The 16,574-nt window shown below is 59.3% G+C and overlaps 1 protein-coding gene across 1 annotated transcript; it reads right to left on the bottom strand.

Annotated features, from left to right (window-relative positions):
- Window positions 1-2,090: 2,090 nt before the first annotated feature.
- Window positions 2,091-15,760, bottom strand: LOC123364424 (zinc finger protein 773-like). The gene is made up of 7 exons (XM_045006553.1): window positions 15,634-15,760; window positions 14,657-14,783; window positions 13,544-13,648; window positions 6,258-6,415; window positions 5,688-5,808; window positions 4,631-4,729; window positions 2,091-3,919 (listed from the first exon to the last, which is right to left on the bottom strand). The coding sequence occupies exons 1-7, from the start codon at window positions 15,655-15,657 to the stop codon at window positions 2,715-2,717; spliced, it is 1,839 nt and encodes a 612-aa protein (XP_044862488.1). The 5' UTR covers window positions 15,658-15,760; the 3' UTR covers window positions 2,091-2,714.
- Between the last annotated feature and the right edge of the window lie 814 nt (window positions 15,761-16,574).

Here is a 16,574-nt window from a genome sequence, read left to right as displayed (position 1 = left end):
CTAGCACCCCCAGATCTCTTCTCGCAGCCCCGCTTCCTCGGCAGTCACTGCCCATTGTGTGTGTGCAACTGACTGTGCCTTCCTAAGGGGAGCACTTTGCATTTGTCCTTATCGAATTTCATCCTGTTTACTTCAAACCATTTCTCCAGAGTGTCCAGGTCCTTTTGAATTCCAATTCCATCCTCCAAAGCACCTGCAACCCCTCCCAGTTTGGTATCATTGGCAAACTTTATCAGCGTTCTCTCTCTGTCAGTAGCCAAATCATTTATAACCGTATTGATTAGAACTGGACCCAGGGCAGATCCCTGTGGGACCCCACTCGTTCTGGGATTCCAGCTTGACTGTGAACCACTGGTACCTACTCTCTGGGAGCGGGTCTCCAACCAGTCATGCACCCGTAGGCTCCTGCCGCCTCTCTTTCTCTAGGGCGCTAATGAGGTCATGGGAGACAGCGTCACAAACCGTATTAAAGCCGAGCTCTGTCACCTCCCGCCAGCCTTGTGGTCCGGGCAGAAAAGGATGTGAAGTTGGTTTGACACTGACTGTAGTGCAGCCCCTTGTTACCCTTGAGGTGCTCACAGAGTCATCTCAGCTTTCATTCCAAGCCAACCTTTCTGCTCCGCACATTTGACGAGAGCTTGTAAATGTGACAATCCCCTGTGACGATGCGGTTCTGGCGGGACCCAACTGAGGTGCCAATTCAGGACAAATCGCTTAAACAGGGCAGTCACAGCCCTAGGCTGGGGGTTTCTCCACCTCTAAGGCACCAAACCAGCCAGACAAAGAGGACTTCGGTTTTACCTCACTGGCTAACCACAAGTCACACAAGCAATTCCCTTAGACACTCCAGTCTCCCAGTATCACCACCAGTGCACTCGTCCTGGGGATGAATGGTTATGAAAACCAACACCCCAATAAAAGAAAACGGCTCTCTCGATCCCAAAGAATCAAGACCCAGACCCAGGTCAATATACACATCAGATCTTACCCACAAATCACGCTGTTGCCAATCCTCTAGAATCTAAAATCTAAAGGTTTATTCATAAAAGGAAAAAGATAGAGATGAGAGCTAGAATTGGTTAAATGGAATCAATTACATACAGTGATGGCAAAGTTCTTAGTTCAGGCTTGTAGCAGTGATGGAATAAACTGCAGGTTCAAATCAAGTCTCTGGAACATCCCCCGCTGGGATGGGTCATTCAGTCCTTTGTTCAGAGCTTCAGTTTGTGGCAAAATCCCTCCAGAGGTAAGAAGCAGGACTGAAGACAAGACGGAGATGAGGCATCAGCCTTTTATAGGCTTTTCCAGGTGTAAGAACCTCTTTGTCCTTACTGTGGAAAATTACAGCAAAATGGAGTCTGGAGTCACATGGGCCAGTCCCTGCACTTTGCTGAGTTACAAGGTGTATCTGCCTTCTCTCCATGGGTCAATTGTGTAGCTGATGGTCCTTAATGGGCCATCAAGCAGGCTAGGCAGAGCTAACACCAACTTGTCTGGGGTGTCTCCCAGAAGCAGAGCACAAGTTTGAAATACAGACAGTATAGAGCCAATATTCATAACTTCAACTACAAAATGACACATGCACCCAGACAGCACAATCATAACCAGCAACCCAGAACCTGGTCTTAGACACCTTTCATGACCCCTTTACACAAGATTTGGTGCTACTACAGGACCTTGGTTGCAAACCATGTTCTATATGGTCCCAGATTATATCAATGTCACACACCTCTACAGACCCCCACAGGCGCCCAACCCACGAGAGCCAAGAGGCTCCCACTGTTTCTCATCCAGTGGTGTTGCGGGCACCCTTAGCCCTGGTTTCCCATCTACGCCCGCACGGGGCGAGGAGGGTGGAGTCGCAGCCCCAAGGCCAGTGGGCGACACGCCGGGGCTGGCGGGGAGAAGCCGGGCTAAGGCAGCACAGGGATGGGTTCAGGGTGAGAATCCAGATCCCTCCCCCTGTGGGCCATGGCACGTCCCTCGGCCGCAGGGTCAGGGAGCTGGAGCAGGGCTCTCACCAGCAGCACTGGGCCCCAGCAGCCAGGCCTGCTCCCGCAGCTCCCCAGCACCTGTGGGGAGTTCAGCCCCCCGCCCCCAATGCTGCTGCTGGCCCTTCTCCCCACACCAGCCCCCAAGGCAGGTTCTGCTCCCCGCGCCCTGGCAGGGGTTTGATGCCCGCACATGGCCCCGGACGCCTGGTGGCTGGCGATCCCCAGCGAGAGGCTGCGGAGCCTGGCCCAGAGCCCCGTTCTGCGAGCGCTTGGCACAGCTCAGTCGTTGCAGATCAGTCAGTCGCATGGGGGTTTACAACAGGGTGGAGGGAGGGCCGTGCTCCCAGCCCCCGGGGGAACGGCCTGGTATTACCATTGCCCTGCTCTCTGGGCTCCCACCACGTCCCCGGGCTGCACGGCAGGGCTGGGCGCCAGGGGCTCATTGGAGACCAGACCAACGGTCCAGCCAGCTCAGGGTCCTGGCTTCCGACAGCGGCCAGCACCGGGTGCCCCAGAGGGGATGGGCAGAACAGGCAGTCGAGGGACCCATCCCGTCACCCCCAGGGCAGGCCATGGAAGCCGTCTGAGCCCACTCACGCAGGCTGCCCAGAGGCCCTTGCACAGCGAGAGCTCCCCACTCTCTAATGCACGTCTACACACAGTGCCACAGACACTGCCCAGGCCTCGTGCCCTTTGCACCGGGGCGTGGCCTCGTTCCCCCTACTTCTCAGGTGGGGACACCACGGCCCAGGCCGGCGAGGCGCCTGGCCCAGGATCGCACGCGGCAGGGGTGGCGGGGCCAGCTGTGGGGCTCAGCTCTCCGGCCGGGCAGGCCTGTGCGTTCGTCCTGAGCCTGGCCTCTCTCGGCGCCCGGTGGAGGCGCTGGTGCCGTTCCAGCTGCTGCGGCAGGCGGAAGTGCTGGTCGCACTGGGGGCAGGCGAGTGGCCCAGGGCCTGCGTGCAGCCACTGGTGCATCGTGTACCTGTCCTTGCGCCTGAAGCCCTTCCCGCACTCGGTGCACGTGAACGGCTTCTGCCGCTCGTGCTCCAGCCGGTGCGCGGCCCAGGCCTCCCTGGAGCCGAAGGCCTGGCCGCACTGCCGGCAGAGCCTGTCCGGCGTGTGGACCCGCTGGTGCGCCAGCAGCGCCCGCATGCTGCTGAAGCGCTGGCTGCACTGGGCGCAGGGGTGCAGCAGCGGGCGGGCGTGGGCCTGGAGGTGGGTAGCCAGAGACCTGCGCTTGGTGAAGTGCCGCCCGCACTGCGCGCAGGGGAATGTCTGCTCCGGCGCGGGGCTCTTCCGACGCTCCTTCCGGATGCACTCGGCGCAGGAGGCGGGCTGCTTGCCCAAGCGGCGCCGGCGGGGCTTGCCGAGCGCGTTCCGCCGCTGGAGAGTCTTGCCGCACTTGGAGCAGGACTCCTCCTCCCAGGCATGCAGCGGCTGGTGGCGCTGCAGGAGGTAGACGTAGGAGAAGACCTTAGGGCAGTGGGGGCAGGGGAAGGAGCCCCTCTCGCGCTTTGCCGGCGGCTCCACCATCAGGATGATCCTGTCGCTGCACTTGGTGCATTTGAAGGGCCTCCCTCCGCCCAGCTCCAGGCGCACCTGGTCCACCATGTGCTTGTTGTAGACGACGGTGCGCGTGCAGGCCACGCAGGTGAAGGTCCGCTCCCGCAGGTGGGCCCTCTGGTGCGCCGCCAGCCTGCCCCGGCCGGATACGATCTTCCCGCACTCCCCGCAGGGCAGGTTTTGCTCCCGGAGGTGGGTCCTCAGCACGTGCACGATGAGGAGGCCCCGCTCCGAGAAGCTTTGCCCGCAGTCTTTGCAGGTATTCGGCGCCTTCCCCTGGGGTGCTGGGACGGCTGCTGCTCCTCCCAGGGATTTCTGGGCTCCCCACCGCTTCTCCTCAGCCCCAGCCCAGACTCCATCACCTGCTGGGCAAAAAGAGAGACCGGCCGTTACCGCCAGCGCCCGAGAGGGAAGGAGCCTGGGTCCGCAGCAGATTATCAGGGGAATTCAGCTTGGAGGAGAAAGGGCAGGAGACATTTCCCGTCTGGGCTGTCACAGAGAGAGCAGCCAGCAGCGATGAGGCGTGCTCTGCGGCCGCGTCGGGAGCGCCGTATCGCAGGGCAACAAGCCCAGCCCCAGACGCCGTCTCAGGGAACGGGACAGCCAAGGAGAGAGTCGAGCACGAGAGGGAGTGGGGCGGCAGGGCAGGGCTGAGGGATTGAGGCGGGAGGGCAGGGAGGGAGCAGGGCGGGGGGGCAGTGCTGAGGGAGTGGGGCAGGGCAGGGGGTGAGAGCAGGGCACAGGGGCGGGCGGGGGCGGAGGAGGCAGCCAGGGCTGGGCTGTGGCTCGGTGCAAGGGGTGAATTTATGGACCTCAGGGGGGAGAAGGGACTGAATCTGGCGGGGGGGGGACCCCCCGGAGGCAGCCCGCGCACCTGGCAGGACGGAGCTGCAGCCACCACGAGACGGAAGGAAGCCGCACAGAGGAAATCCAGGCAGTGGAGGACAGGAGGACACGTGCGAGGAGATCCAAGCCCACCCCACTGAGAAACAGGACCATTCTCGTACCCCACATCCACCCCCAGCCCCGGCCCCTCCCAGCCTCCCCTGAGCCGAGCCCCTGGCATCACTCACCCATGCTGGGGGCCGCAGGAATCGCTCTCTCCTGCCCCCGCTGGGGCTCGTCCCCTGGCTCCATGTCACAGCTGCTCTCTGGCTTGGGGGCCGCAGAGCCTGCACGTGGAGGGGTCACAGGCATGAGGGGCGTCGAGACTTGTCATGCTCAGACACGCAGAGCAGGACATCTGGGAACGGCCCCTCAGCCCGCGTCCGGGCGAGACGGAGCCAGGGCAGGATCACGCCTGCAGGGCTCGCTACAGCTACCCCGGGGCGGCAGAGTCGGTGCCTGGGTCTCTCTGGGAGCCGAGGTCCTGGGGCTCTGAGGACACAGGGCCCATGGACAGCTGGGGGTTTGGCTAGAGGTGCATCGACCCCCCCGAGCCGCTCGGAGCCCCAGGCCACGGAGCGTACGTTTCCCTAGGGCTGCTCCCAGGCCAGGCCAGGCGCCCCCGGCGCAGCCGTGCTAACACCCAGGAGCAAACCGATGGGCACCAATGTAACCCCCGGAGGCACCGGAACGACAGAGCTGGTGAACCAAGGTCCCGGCTCTGTCCCCACGCTCAGGCCACGACGGAGGGTGGAACAGGCACTACCTGGCATTTAGCGACGGGCGCAGGGGTTCCCTGGGGAACCGTGACAAGACGTGCCTGGCCCACGGGTCGGTCGCTTCCAGTGGGGAACGCCCAGGAAGCGCAGGGGAGGAGGAGGTCGCGGTCTCTGTCTCTGCCAGGGCAGAGCCTTTCAACCTGGTCATGGATCCCAGGGCCTAAGGACGACGACGGTCGCCAGGCGGGGCGGCCAGGCCAGGTGCTGAGCCGGACTCCATGAGGGAGCGCTGGAGTGGCCAGGCCCAGCCAGAGATGGGGCGCTGGCCGGGCGGGCTTGGAGTGGTGCCCAAGGCTGGGGGCTGAGTGACGCTGCTGCCCTGCATGGGTGGGAGGGCAGGACCGGCTGGGGGGCAGCAGGGCCCTTTGCTCAGTCACGGGCCCCCTGCCAGGAGTTCGGGGTGGGGGGCAGGACGGGGGTAACTGGCTAGTTGTGCTGCTGTGAAGAGATGGACAGGGAGCCTCACCCAGCGAGGCCACCAGCTCGAAATTCTCCCTCATCACGGCCCAGTACAGCTCCCTCTGCCATTCGGCCAACGCCGCCCACTCCTCCGGGGAGAATCGGACCACCACGTCCTCGAACGCCACCTGCAGCACAAGCCGCCCCCGCGGCGCGTCCTGAGGAGCCGCATCCAGGCCCTACACAGTCACCACCCACCCAGGGAGGCAGCCAGGAGGGCCCGGCTCCGCTCCGCTCCCCACCCCCCGTCTCGGAGGTGGCCCCGGGAAGGAGGGCAGCCGGGGGAGCAGCGCAGGGGCGCTGGAGCCAGACGCTTCCATGGCACTGGCCCCTTCCTCCCCAGCTCTCAAGCCGACAGCAGGTCCCTGGCCAGGGAAGGCCGAGTCTCGCGACTGGCTGCCCTGCATGGCAGAATGAGCCAGCCGCTGGGACGGGGAACCGAGGCAGCCGGACACCGGCCTGGAACGTGGCTCTGCCTGCGTTTCCAAGGCGACGGGGTGGGGGAGCCCAGGGCACTGCCGGAAGCACCGTCCAGTCCTGGCACATCTGTCCCAGGCCCCCTCCCGCTGCTCCCTACCTGCGCCGGCCGCAGGTCGCTCTGCGTCTCGCACACCTGTCCCTGGTGCAGGAGGACCCTGGAGAACCGAGGGGCCCAGACAAACTGACCATCCCAGGCGCACGGCCCAGCTCGGTGACTCGCTGCAACCCAACCGTCCGGCCGGGCGGCGGCGGAGCCTGCGTGGGGCAGAGAACGGCACCGCGTTATCCGAGCAGGCGGGAGAGGCCACCTGGCCGGAGCGAAGGCGCGAGCTCCCTGCGTGTGACACCGCTTGCAGAGGACGGGGAAGGGCCAGGTGCACCCAGCCCACCTCATGCCACACGGTAACGGGCTCCCCAGGTGAACAACTGTCCCATTGCTGAAGGGGGCGAAAAGCCCCCCCACAGCCAGCAACCGAACAGGGAACCCCAGGCCGGGGCTGAGGGACACCAAGCCTGGAATGGGGGCTGTGGGTCAGGAGAGAGGGGTGTCAGCAGAGCTTGGGGGAAGCCCAGGGCTGGGCTAGCAGGGGGCTGTGGGTCAGGGGCACCAGCAGGGGTGGGGAGGAGCCCAGGGCTGGAATAGCCGGGGGCTGAGGATCAGGATTGGGACGTGTCGGCAGAGCTGTAGGGGGAGGAGGAGCCCAGGGCTGGAATAGCCGGGGGCTGAGGATCAGGATTGGGACGTGTCGGCAGAGCTGTGGGGGGAGGGGGAGCCCAGGGCTGGAATAGCGGGGGGCTGTGTAGGACTGATTAATGAAGTTGTTTTTAACTGTTCACTTTATTAAGTAACTTCTGTTCACCATCCACTGCACTTGCCTACATTGTAACTTCTGTTCACTGTTTGCCATATTGTAATTCAAACCCCATTTTAAAACGCTCACTCCATTTTGTAAAAGCTTCCTTCAACCTTCATTTTTGCAAACCCTGCTGTACTCTTATTAGTTTAGGTTAGATGTGTGACTGAGGTATGGATGGATGATGGAATCAACCTCCAGCCCCAGCCTGTCCTGATGAAACAGAGTTCAAACCCCACCGGCTGAAGCTGCAGACAAGAGCCCAAACAAAGTAAGCAGAGTCCACCCTAAACAGAAAAGGTGCAATAGAAGGAAGATCAAAGCCAGGTCCCACGGGTGATCAATCACCAAACCCAGAGGCAGCCTGACACAGCAAGACCTATAGACTCTGGATTCCAACTAAAGCCTACAAAAAGGATGGGTGAGATGGGAGACTTTGGAGGGTAACATTCTGCTGCTAACATGGAAGAGCATCGGTGCAGGCCCAGCAGAGACCCAGCTCGTCCTTGTGCCCGGCTTTCCTGGCCAGTTACCGCCACAAGCTACGAACCCAAGCTTCAAAATCAAGCCACGAACTCAAGCTATTTCAGGACCGGTAACTATGCAGCTGCTGCAGAACATCTCTGTCTCTCTCTCTCTCTCTCTGTGTCTGTCTGTGTGTGTAAGGAGTAAGATATTAGTTATTGGTCATAAATCAAATTATCATAATAAATGTGGCATCTTTGTCTTGCCCCCTGAAAAGATCCTGTGTAGTTTTGTCCGTACAACATTATTGGTGGAGGATGCAAAGGGGGAACAAGCATAGAATCCACAGTTATTATAAAACTGGTGTGCACCCGCCAGCTTTAGTGAGCCTGGCACTGTAGGGAAAAGACTGTAAACTTTCAGTTAATTAACCACAAACTCTGAAGGAAACAGGAGTTTAGGTTTGAATCTTGTTCAAATAGTAAGATACTATGCATTGAGAATGTTTATAATTAAGAGGTATATACACCCTTGTTCGTAGCAGGGCTGAGAAACAGGGGAGAGGTTTAGCATCCCTCTCTCCACCCCGGACTGCTGGGGGGGAATAATTGGAGGTGGGTACATCCCCGGTCGTAGTAAGGCCGGGCAACAGGAGGAGAACTTAGAGATCCTCGCTCCACGCTGAAAAACCCTAGGTGCAGACACCCTCGGCCGTAGCAAGACTGAGCTAAAGAGGAGAACTCGGCGCTTCTCGCTCTGCTCCTGGGAAGGATTTGTATAGCTGGTGTATGAGCCCTCGGTGGTGGTAGGCCGAGTGATACAGAGGGAGGCTTAGGCTATGGCTACACTTGCACTTCAAAGCGCTGCCGTGGCAGCGCTTTGAAGCGCTAAGTGTAGTAAAAGTGTTGGAAAGCTTAAGGAACTTAGTAGAACAACGGATGTGTATTCACCTATGTCAGCTATTTTGCTTATCTTGTTTGGCTCCGGGGGCCAAGTATATGTTGGCTCCCCAAGTATATACAGCTGTGTTCCCATGTATGTCTCCAAGATATTTAGTACAAAGGGTCAACAGATGTACCTTGTTTCCCCTTCAGAATGACAAATGTATCCTCAACAGCTGTATGTATCTTGTAGCCACCACAAAATGATATATGTATCCTGCGTACCCAATTATCTCTTAATAGATACATGTACAGGGTCTATAGGTCAGCCAAATGACATAAAAAGACGTAAGCAAAGTTGTTTGTTACCGGCTATAAAGGTAGGCCACTTGGCCATGAAAGGTGTGTCTCTTTCTCTGGCACTAGCCGAGAGGAGCACCAGCTCAGCTGACCGATCAATAAAGGGTGTGGTACTCGTCTTTCTGTTCTCCGTGCCTCCTTGGTGTAATTAGGTAAGCTCCTGGGAGAAACGAGCCCTATTTGGCTAACAAAAGCACCAGCGCTGGGAGAGAGCTCTCCCAGCGCTGTCCGTACTCCACCTCCCTGTGGGGAATAACGTGCTTTGACCACACTGGCGCTTTGCAGCGCCGCAATTTGCAGCGCTGGAGAGGGTGTGTTTTCACACCCTGCTGCAGCGCTGCAAATTTGCAAATGTAGCCAAGGCCTAAGTGTCTCTCCCTCTGGCCCAGAGAGGGTTAAGTTGCTCCTTCAGGAGTTAAAAAGGGAAACTGCTATTTCAGAAGTTGTAAGCTGCTCTTTTAGGAATTAGGGGTTACAGTGCTGGATATTTATCAGTTTGATTTTGTTGTGGTTGGTCGTTGCTCACAACTGTTGGGAAAAATGTTTAAAAAATACACTGTCTAAAGATATCCTTAAAAAAAATAAAAAATTGATTAGGTACTTATTAACATATAAACCCTCAACTCCAATGAAAAGGAAGCAGCTGCAGTTTGGCTTCTATGGAAAACCTGTAGTGAGGTATTCCTTCAACTGGCTAAATATAAAAATAAAAAAAAACTGCACCAACATTTACAAGCCTCTGCTGCAAAAGCAGAAAAATAAAAATGTCTGTAGAACTCAAACCCTTAAGGTTGAGTACAGATTGTTAAGGCAGCTCTCACATCTTACAGCAGCAGTAACATCAGAAGAAGGAACATTTGAGACCCCAGAAGGGGCAAATTTTTGGGACTCCTCTGGAGAGTGGAAAGGGGAATATTTGGGTAGATTCCTCCTCCCAGGGCCAGAATGCCATTGCAACAGTAACAACTGTGCCTGCTTCTGCCTCAGCCTCCAGGCCATGGCAAAGTGGCTGGGGATTTTAAAATGGAAAAAAAAATCTAAAGTCACACAAAAAATGCACCACTTAATTAGCATTTGTGCAGCTCCAAGTACCAAACACGCTGTGGCAGGGATTGAGCAGGGTCTGTCATGTGGGAGCACTGTGCTAATTTATTTTCTAAGCTTCTGTCTTTCAGACTCTGAACCAGAACATCAGGAGAGCTGGTACTAGCTGAAGAGTTATAAAATACCATGGTTATAGTGTTGCGACAAAGTCTGGGGTCAGTGTTCTGTGTTGCCCGTTCTGGGTCTGTCTCTAGTGGTGTCCTGTGCTGGCACTGGCTCCAGAGAGAGAGGGGTTACTACACTAGACAGGGCAAATGTCTTTTCCGCTCTCTACTTCCCCCACGTCCATCCAACTAATCAATCACCACTTGTGTCCAGAAGACTTTGGTCCCCAGTGCATCAGGTTTATTTTTTGTTAGAGTCTCTAATAGTCATTTTGTTGTTAATTTTTGCTATTGATACATTTGTATTGTTAGTTACATTTGCTTGTATTGTTAATTCCACATTTTCCTCTATGCACCTGGTTCTACTTCCCCAAGCCCTGAAGGGGAGTTCTTGGGGCCCCCTAACCTGTAAGACCTTGGCCCAGAATTGTAGGGCCCCAACTTTCAGGTCCCCAGAAACCTCTTGAGAACAACTGTTAAAAATGGGGGATTCTGCAACACTTTAGCAACGAAATGTTAGTTTAAATCCAAATCAGCGTAACCTTGCATGACAACTGTGCTCCTCCTACAAAAGCTGATTTGTTGTGTGTGCTTAAGGAGGTCCTGAGCTCAGTAACTTTTATTGTTTGATGGTTATTGCAGCATCAAACTTGGGCCTCATTTTATTTGTCAATCTACCCAATGACTGTAATGGGGATGGGTTTATTGTATTCCCAATGATTAGAACGATAATTGTTTGCATTGGTGTGTAGGTTCTATCTGGTGTTTAGTCAATTGTAATGGGTTTAGTTACAGTCACCTGGTTATAGTTGTTTGGTTTGTTTGCAAAAGATCACCTGTGCCCGACCTTAGCAACCACTGTAATCATCATAGCTCCAGGGGCAGAGCGTGGTAGGAGCAGCCCACCTGGGCAGCCGTCCTAAAGATAATTTTTCATCCCATCATTGTCCTATTAGTAACCCGAACTGTTAGGTGGGTTCTGCCTTGAAACACTGACAGAAAGTGGGACCCATTCAATACCCCTGGATTGAAGGATCAAGAGGGGGACAATGTAGAACTGATCAATGAAATTGTTTTTAATTGTTCACTTTACTAATGTAACTTCTGTTCACCATTCACTGCACTTGCCTACATTGTAACTTCTGTTCACTGTTTGCCATATTGTAATTCAAACCCCATTTTAAAACACTCACTCCATCTTCTAAAAGCTTCCTTCAACCTTCACTTTTGCAAACCCTGCTGTACTCTTATTAGTTTAGGTTAGCTGTGTGACTGAGGTATGGCTGGATGATGGAATCAACCTCCAGCCCCAGCCTGTCCTGATGAAATAAAGTTCAAACCCCACCAGCTGAAGATGCAAACAAGAGCCCTAACAAAGTAAGCAGAGTCCACTCTAAAAAGAAAAGGTGCAATAGAAGGAAGATCAAAGCCAGGTCCCAGGCTGAAAGTCAGGCCTGCAATTGACGGGTGATCAATCACCAAACCCAGAGGCAGCATGACACAGCAAGACCTACAGACTCTGGATTCAGACTGAAGCCTACAAAAAGGATGGGTGAGATGGGAGACTTTGGAGGGTAACATTCTGCTGCCAACATGGAAGAGCATCGGTGCAGGCCCAGCAGAGACCCAGCTCGTCCTTGTGCCCGGCTTTCCTGGCCAGTTACCGCCACAAGCCACGAACCCAAGCTGCAAAATCAAGCCACGAACTCAAGCTACATTCAGGACTGGTAACTATGCAGCAACTGCTAAACATCTGGTGTGTGTGTGTGTGTGTGTGTGTGTGTGTGTGTGTGTGTGTGTGTGTGTGTGTGTGTGTGTGTGTGTGTGTGTGTGTGTGTGTGTGTGTGTGTGTGTGTGTGTGTGTGTGTGTGTGTGTGTGTGTAAGGAGTAAGATATTAGTTATTGGTCATAAATCAGATTGTTATCATAATAAATGTGGCATCTTTGTCTTGCCCCCTGAAAAGATCCGGTGTAGTTTTGTCCGTACAACAGCTGAGGATCAGGACTGGGAGGTGTCGGCAGAGCTGTGGGGGGAGGGGGAGCCCAGGGCTGGAATAGCGGGGGGCTGTGGATCAGGAGTGAGTGGCACTGACAGAGCTGTGAGGGGGGAGGGAGCCCAGGGCTGGGATACCAGGGGGCTGCAGGTCGGGAGTGAGGGGCACTGGCAGAGCTGTATGCTGATCCAGGCCTGGCTAGTAGGTTAATCCACAGGTCACACAAGGGCCAGACGGAACCAAGTGGCCGTCACAGGGGACTGAGGTGAGGCAAACCCGCAGCCGGAGCAGGGCTGCTCACTCAGCTGCCAGGACTCACCCCTCCTGCAGAGCAGCAGTGACCCTGCCTGGGACAAGGCCGGGTCCCGTAAGGAGGGGTGGGCTTAGCTCCCAGCCCACGTGCAGTCACCCGACAGGCCGGCCACGCCAGTAACGTCTCGCCCGCTGGGGCAGAGACAAACCAGAAGCCGCTGGAGGGCCCCGAATGAGACTCTCCTGCTGGGCTGGAATCCAGCTGCTCAGGGGCGGCTCTACAAATTCGGCCGCCCCAAGCAGTCATGCCCGGGAGGCGCCCCTGAGCCGCGGGAGCAGCGGACCTCCCGCGGGCATGACTGCGGAGGGTCCGCTGGTCGCGCGGCTCGGCTGGACCTCCCGCAGCTGCGGGCGGTTCGCTGGTCCGGCGGCTCCGGTTGAGCTGCCGCAGGCATGCCTGCGGGAGGTCCAGCCGAGCCGCGGGACCAGCGAACCGTCCGCAGTTATGCCTGCGGGAGGTCCACTGGAGCCGCCGGCCGAGCGTCCCCTCCGTAGTCATGCCTGCGGCAGGTCTGCTGCTCCCGGGGCTCCGGTGGACCTCCCACAGGCATGACTGCGGCAGGTCCGCCGGCCCAGCCTGCCGCCCCCCCGGGAAAGGGCCGCCCCAGGCGGGTGCTTGCCCCGCTGGGCTCTGGAGCCGGCCCTGCAGCTGCTGGTGGGCCGGGGACGTCGGCGTGAACCTCTGCCCAGCCAGAGAACAGGCACCTCTGAGCTCACCGGGTCCCCGACCAGGCAGCCCCTGGGGTGCCCAGCCAGCCGGCACAGAACACAGGGTCCCAGGGCTTTGCCTCCTCATCCTCCTCCACTACTGACGTCCCATGGGGGGGGTCACAGGCAGCTTTGCTGTAGCTGGCCCCGAGAACACAGAGATCTGGGCCGGTGGCCGTGGCCGAGGGGAGCGGCCTGGGGAGCTGGGAACAGCGCTTCAGGCCCAGCGGCTCCTGAGACTCCAGGAGCCCGGCTGGGTCCCCCGGGACAGCCAGGCTGTGACTGAACGGCACACACCCATCTCCCCACTCTAGCCGCACCCCCGGCGGGCTGGCCCAGACGAACGGGGCACTGAACCCAGCACGTTTGCAGTGCACACAGAACGCCTGACCCAGAGCACACGTCCCCCGCAGGAGCAGGGCTGGGGCGGTGTCTGCGAACTCCCAGCGACCCGGCTCACACAGAGCGTCCGAGCGGCTCGAGTGCCCGACTCCTCGCCGGCACAGAGCCCGGCACACCGAGGAGTTATCAGCGGGGTTTGCGCTGCAGGCCTCCCCACTCCACAGCAGAGCAACTCAGGGAGGAGTTCGGTATCACTCACCCAGGCTGGGGGTTCCGCCCCCCCTCTTCCCCTGGGGAGCCCCAACGTTCGGCTCTTCATCTTCATCCGCCTTCCAGGTGATCTCCACTGCGGCGCCTGCAGAGCCTGTTTGTGGGAAGAGAATCATAAGCTGGGTCTCCTGTGGCCACCGAGCGCTGGGACGTGGACCCCACGGGCAGATGGCATGACAAGCGTTCCCTTCCGTCCTACGGAACAGGCTGCCTGGCAGCCCCAGGCTCCAAGGGTCTCTGTGACAACAGCGGGGCGCCAGTTCTCTTGCTCCGCAAGCCCTGGGGCCATTCACGGTGCAGCCTTGCTCTCTCCTGCCCTGGGAACCCCGTCTTGTGTGCTTGTTCCCGTATCTCCCTGGCACCGTGCCCGGGCACTGCACACCAGCTCTGCCCGACAGCAGCAGCAGAGCTGGGACCTCGCCCTGCTTATTCAGGGAGGGGAACTGGCCCCTGCTCAGCATGCTGCCAGAAGCAGCTCTCAGGCCCTCGGCCCTACGGCACAGGAACAAACACGGGGCCCCGAGGCCTGTCTGGGAGATCGCCAGGCCCAGCCGCCCAGTGCTGTCAACACACGTGACCTTAGCATCAAACCCGACGTTCTCCTGCATGCTTGGCAGAGGAGAGGAGCTGAAAACATCATGGGCAGGACAACCCCACCCTGCATGGAGCTTGGCCTGAAAATGGGGAGATTTTTGTCAAATCTCATGATTTCTGGGGTCTGCCTGGTGGTTTCGGAATTCCTGGGGCTGGCGATTCTGGCCACGCCCCGGCGGGACCCCATTACCAGGCCTGGCTGGGTTAGCGCTGTCCCCGTGGCCGCCAGGGCTGGGCTCTGCCAGGACGAGGACCAGGCCAGTCCTGCACCAGCCTAGAGAACAGCTTCCCCACCAACTAGCCCCCGTGATTGCCTCTCTCAGGGAGGACACCCCCCTAAGAGCCCGTGGGAAAACCCCTCCCTCAGTGCTCCTTGCCCTGGCCTGGCAGGGACAGCATCACCGGGGATCCCGGGGGAACGGCGGCGCTGCTGGGCTCAGTGAGTTGGGGCTGGTCTCTCCGAGTCAGGGATTTTCATGTGTGCGGCTGCAAAGACAGGGATCCTCACCCAGCGAGGCCACCAGCGCGTAATTCTCCTTCATCACGTCCCAGTACAGGTCCCTCTGCCATTCCGCTAACGCCGCCCACTCCTCCGGGGAGAAATAGACTGTGACGTCCTCAAACGCCACCGGCACCTGCAACAACACGCGGCCCCGCTCAGCACCGCCGGGGATCTAAACCTCCGAGGGACTGAGAGAACTGACTCCACTCAGCAAACAGCCACGATTTTTGGTCTCTAGCCACGGAGGCCCACGGGACCCAGGACCCGTTAGAGGGAAAAGGCCCCAGCCCCTGCGCCAGCCATTCCCCCCACCCTGGGGCGAGCGGCTCCCTAGAGGGGAAGGGCTCTTACCCCATTCCCCACTCACGCTGCCCGGGGCGGGGCAGGGCCTGGGAGAGCTGGGCAGACGGGAGCCGCGGGAGGGGAGGGCTGGTGCCCGGCAGGGGCTGTTCCCTTCCAGCTCGGGCAATGCAGGAGAAGCCGGGGCCTGGCCTAGGGAAGGGGCCATGTTGCTGGATCCGAGGCCCAGAGCCCAGGCCTGGCAGGCGGAAGGGAAGGTCTGGGCAGGGGCGGCGAGGGCAGCCGGGGGCCGTCCCGGGGAAGGGGGAGCGAGGGAGCAGGCTCCTGGCTGGGGGCGCTGGGCAGGGCCCGGGGGGGCGGCTCTGCCGAAGGGAGCTGGGCGACACGGAGCTCACTGGAGACAGGAGGGAAGAAACGGGCAGCGAGTGACACCCGCTCGCGGCCGCCCTGCGCAGCCCCCCGGCCCGGCCCGGCCGCCTTCGCTCACCCCCCCCCCCCGCCGCCTTGGGGCTCAAGCTACATCCGCACCGAGCTCCCGGGGCAGGGCCCGGCCCGGGGGGCCCCGATCCCCGCACAGACCGGGACACGCAGCACCGGGGGCGGGCGGTGCACGGGGGCGGGAGCTCGGGCTGCTCCCGGCCCGGGAGCGCGGCGGCGGCTGCTCCGAGAAGCCTGGGTCCTACCCGGGCGCGGAGCCCCGCAGCCATTTCCCCGGCCGGGCGCTGGGAGGCGGCTGGCTCCGGCGGCCGCGTGGGGGGCGGTGCGCGGCGCGCAGCGCAGGGTCCGGGGCGCCCCGAGAACAGGGCGGGGCAGCCCCGCTCGCGCTCGGTGCACGCCGGGAGCTGTAGTCCGGTCCGGCCCGGTCCGGGGGCTGCGGCCCCGCTCGCGCTCGGTGCATGCCGGGAGCTGTAGTCCGGTCCGGGGGCTGCGGGCCCGCTCGCGCTCGGTGCATGCCGGGAGCTGTAGTCCGGTCCGGGGGCTGCGGGCCCGCTCGCGCTCGGTGCACGCCGGGAGCTGTAGTCCGGTCCGGTCCGGTCTGGAGGCTGCGGCCCCGCTCGCGCTCGGTGCACGCCGGGAGCTGTAGTCCGGTCCGGTCTGGCCGGATCGTGGGAAGGAGCCGAACAACCCCCCGTCCCCCCCCCCGAGTTCTCATGGAAATAGATGTTGGGTTTTTAGCGACACCAGATAAACAACCTGCCCCCACCCCGTCACTGTCCCCTCCCCACCGGTTTCTTTCCTTGTGTTTTTGTTTTTTAAAAAAATGTGTTTTGGTTAAAAAAAAATCAATGTTCAAACCCATGAATTTGTGCCTGCGAATGGCACGGGAGAGACGGCACATGGGGCCGGAGGACACGCTCGGGTTCCAGTTTTTCATTTAAAACAAAAAATCAGAAACTTTCACCCCGCATGACATGGGGCTGGAAACGTGTCCAGTGCGGTGGGAATTCCTGCTGGGTTTTCATCGGAAACACACTTGTACCAAACAAAGCCGGCAGCCCCCGTGTGCCAGGCCTTGGTTCGACCCCCCGCAGTGAGCTCGGGCTCCCCAGGGCTGCCAGTGTGAAACCGGCTCCACAGCCAGGATCCAGCCAAGATCTGGCTTCCAAGCCCCAGAGGTTTCTAC

The sequence above is a fragment of the Mauremys mutica genome, chromosome 2 (genome assembly GCF_020497125.1).
Source record: "Mauremys mutica isolate MM-2020 ecotype Southern chromosome 2, ASM2049712v1, whole genome shotgun sequence".
Lineage (NCBI taxonomy): Eukaryota > Metazoa > Chordata > Testudines > Geoemydidae > Mauremys > Mauremys mutica.
This window is presented reverse-complemented; position numbering and strand designations above follow the sequence as displayed.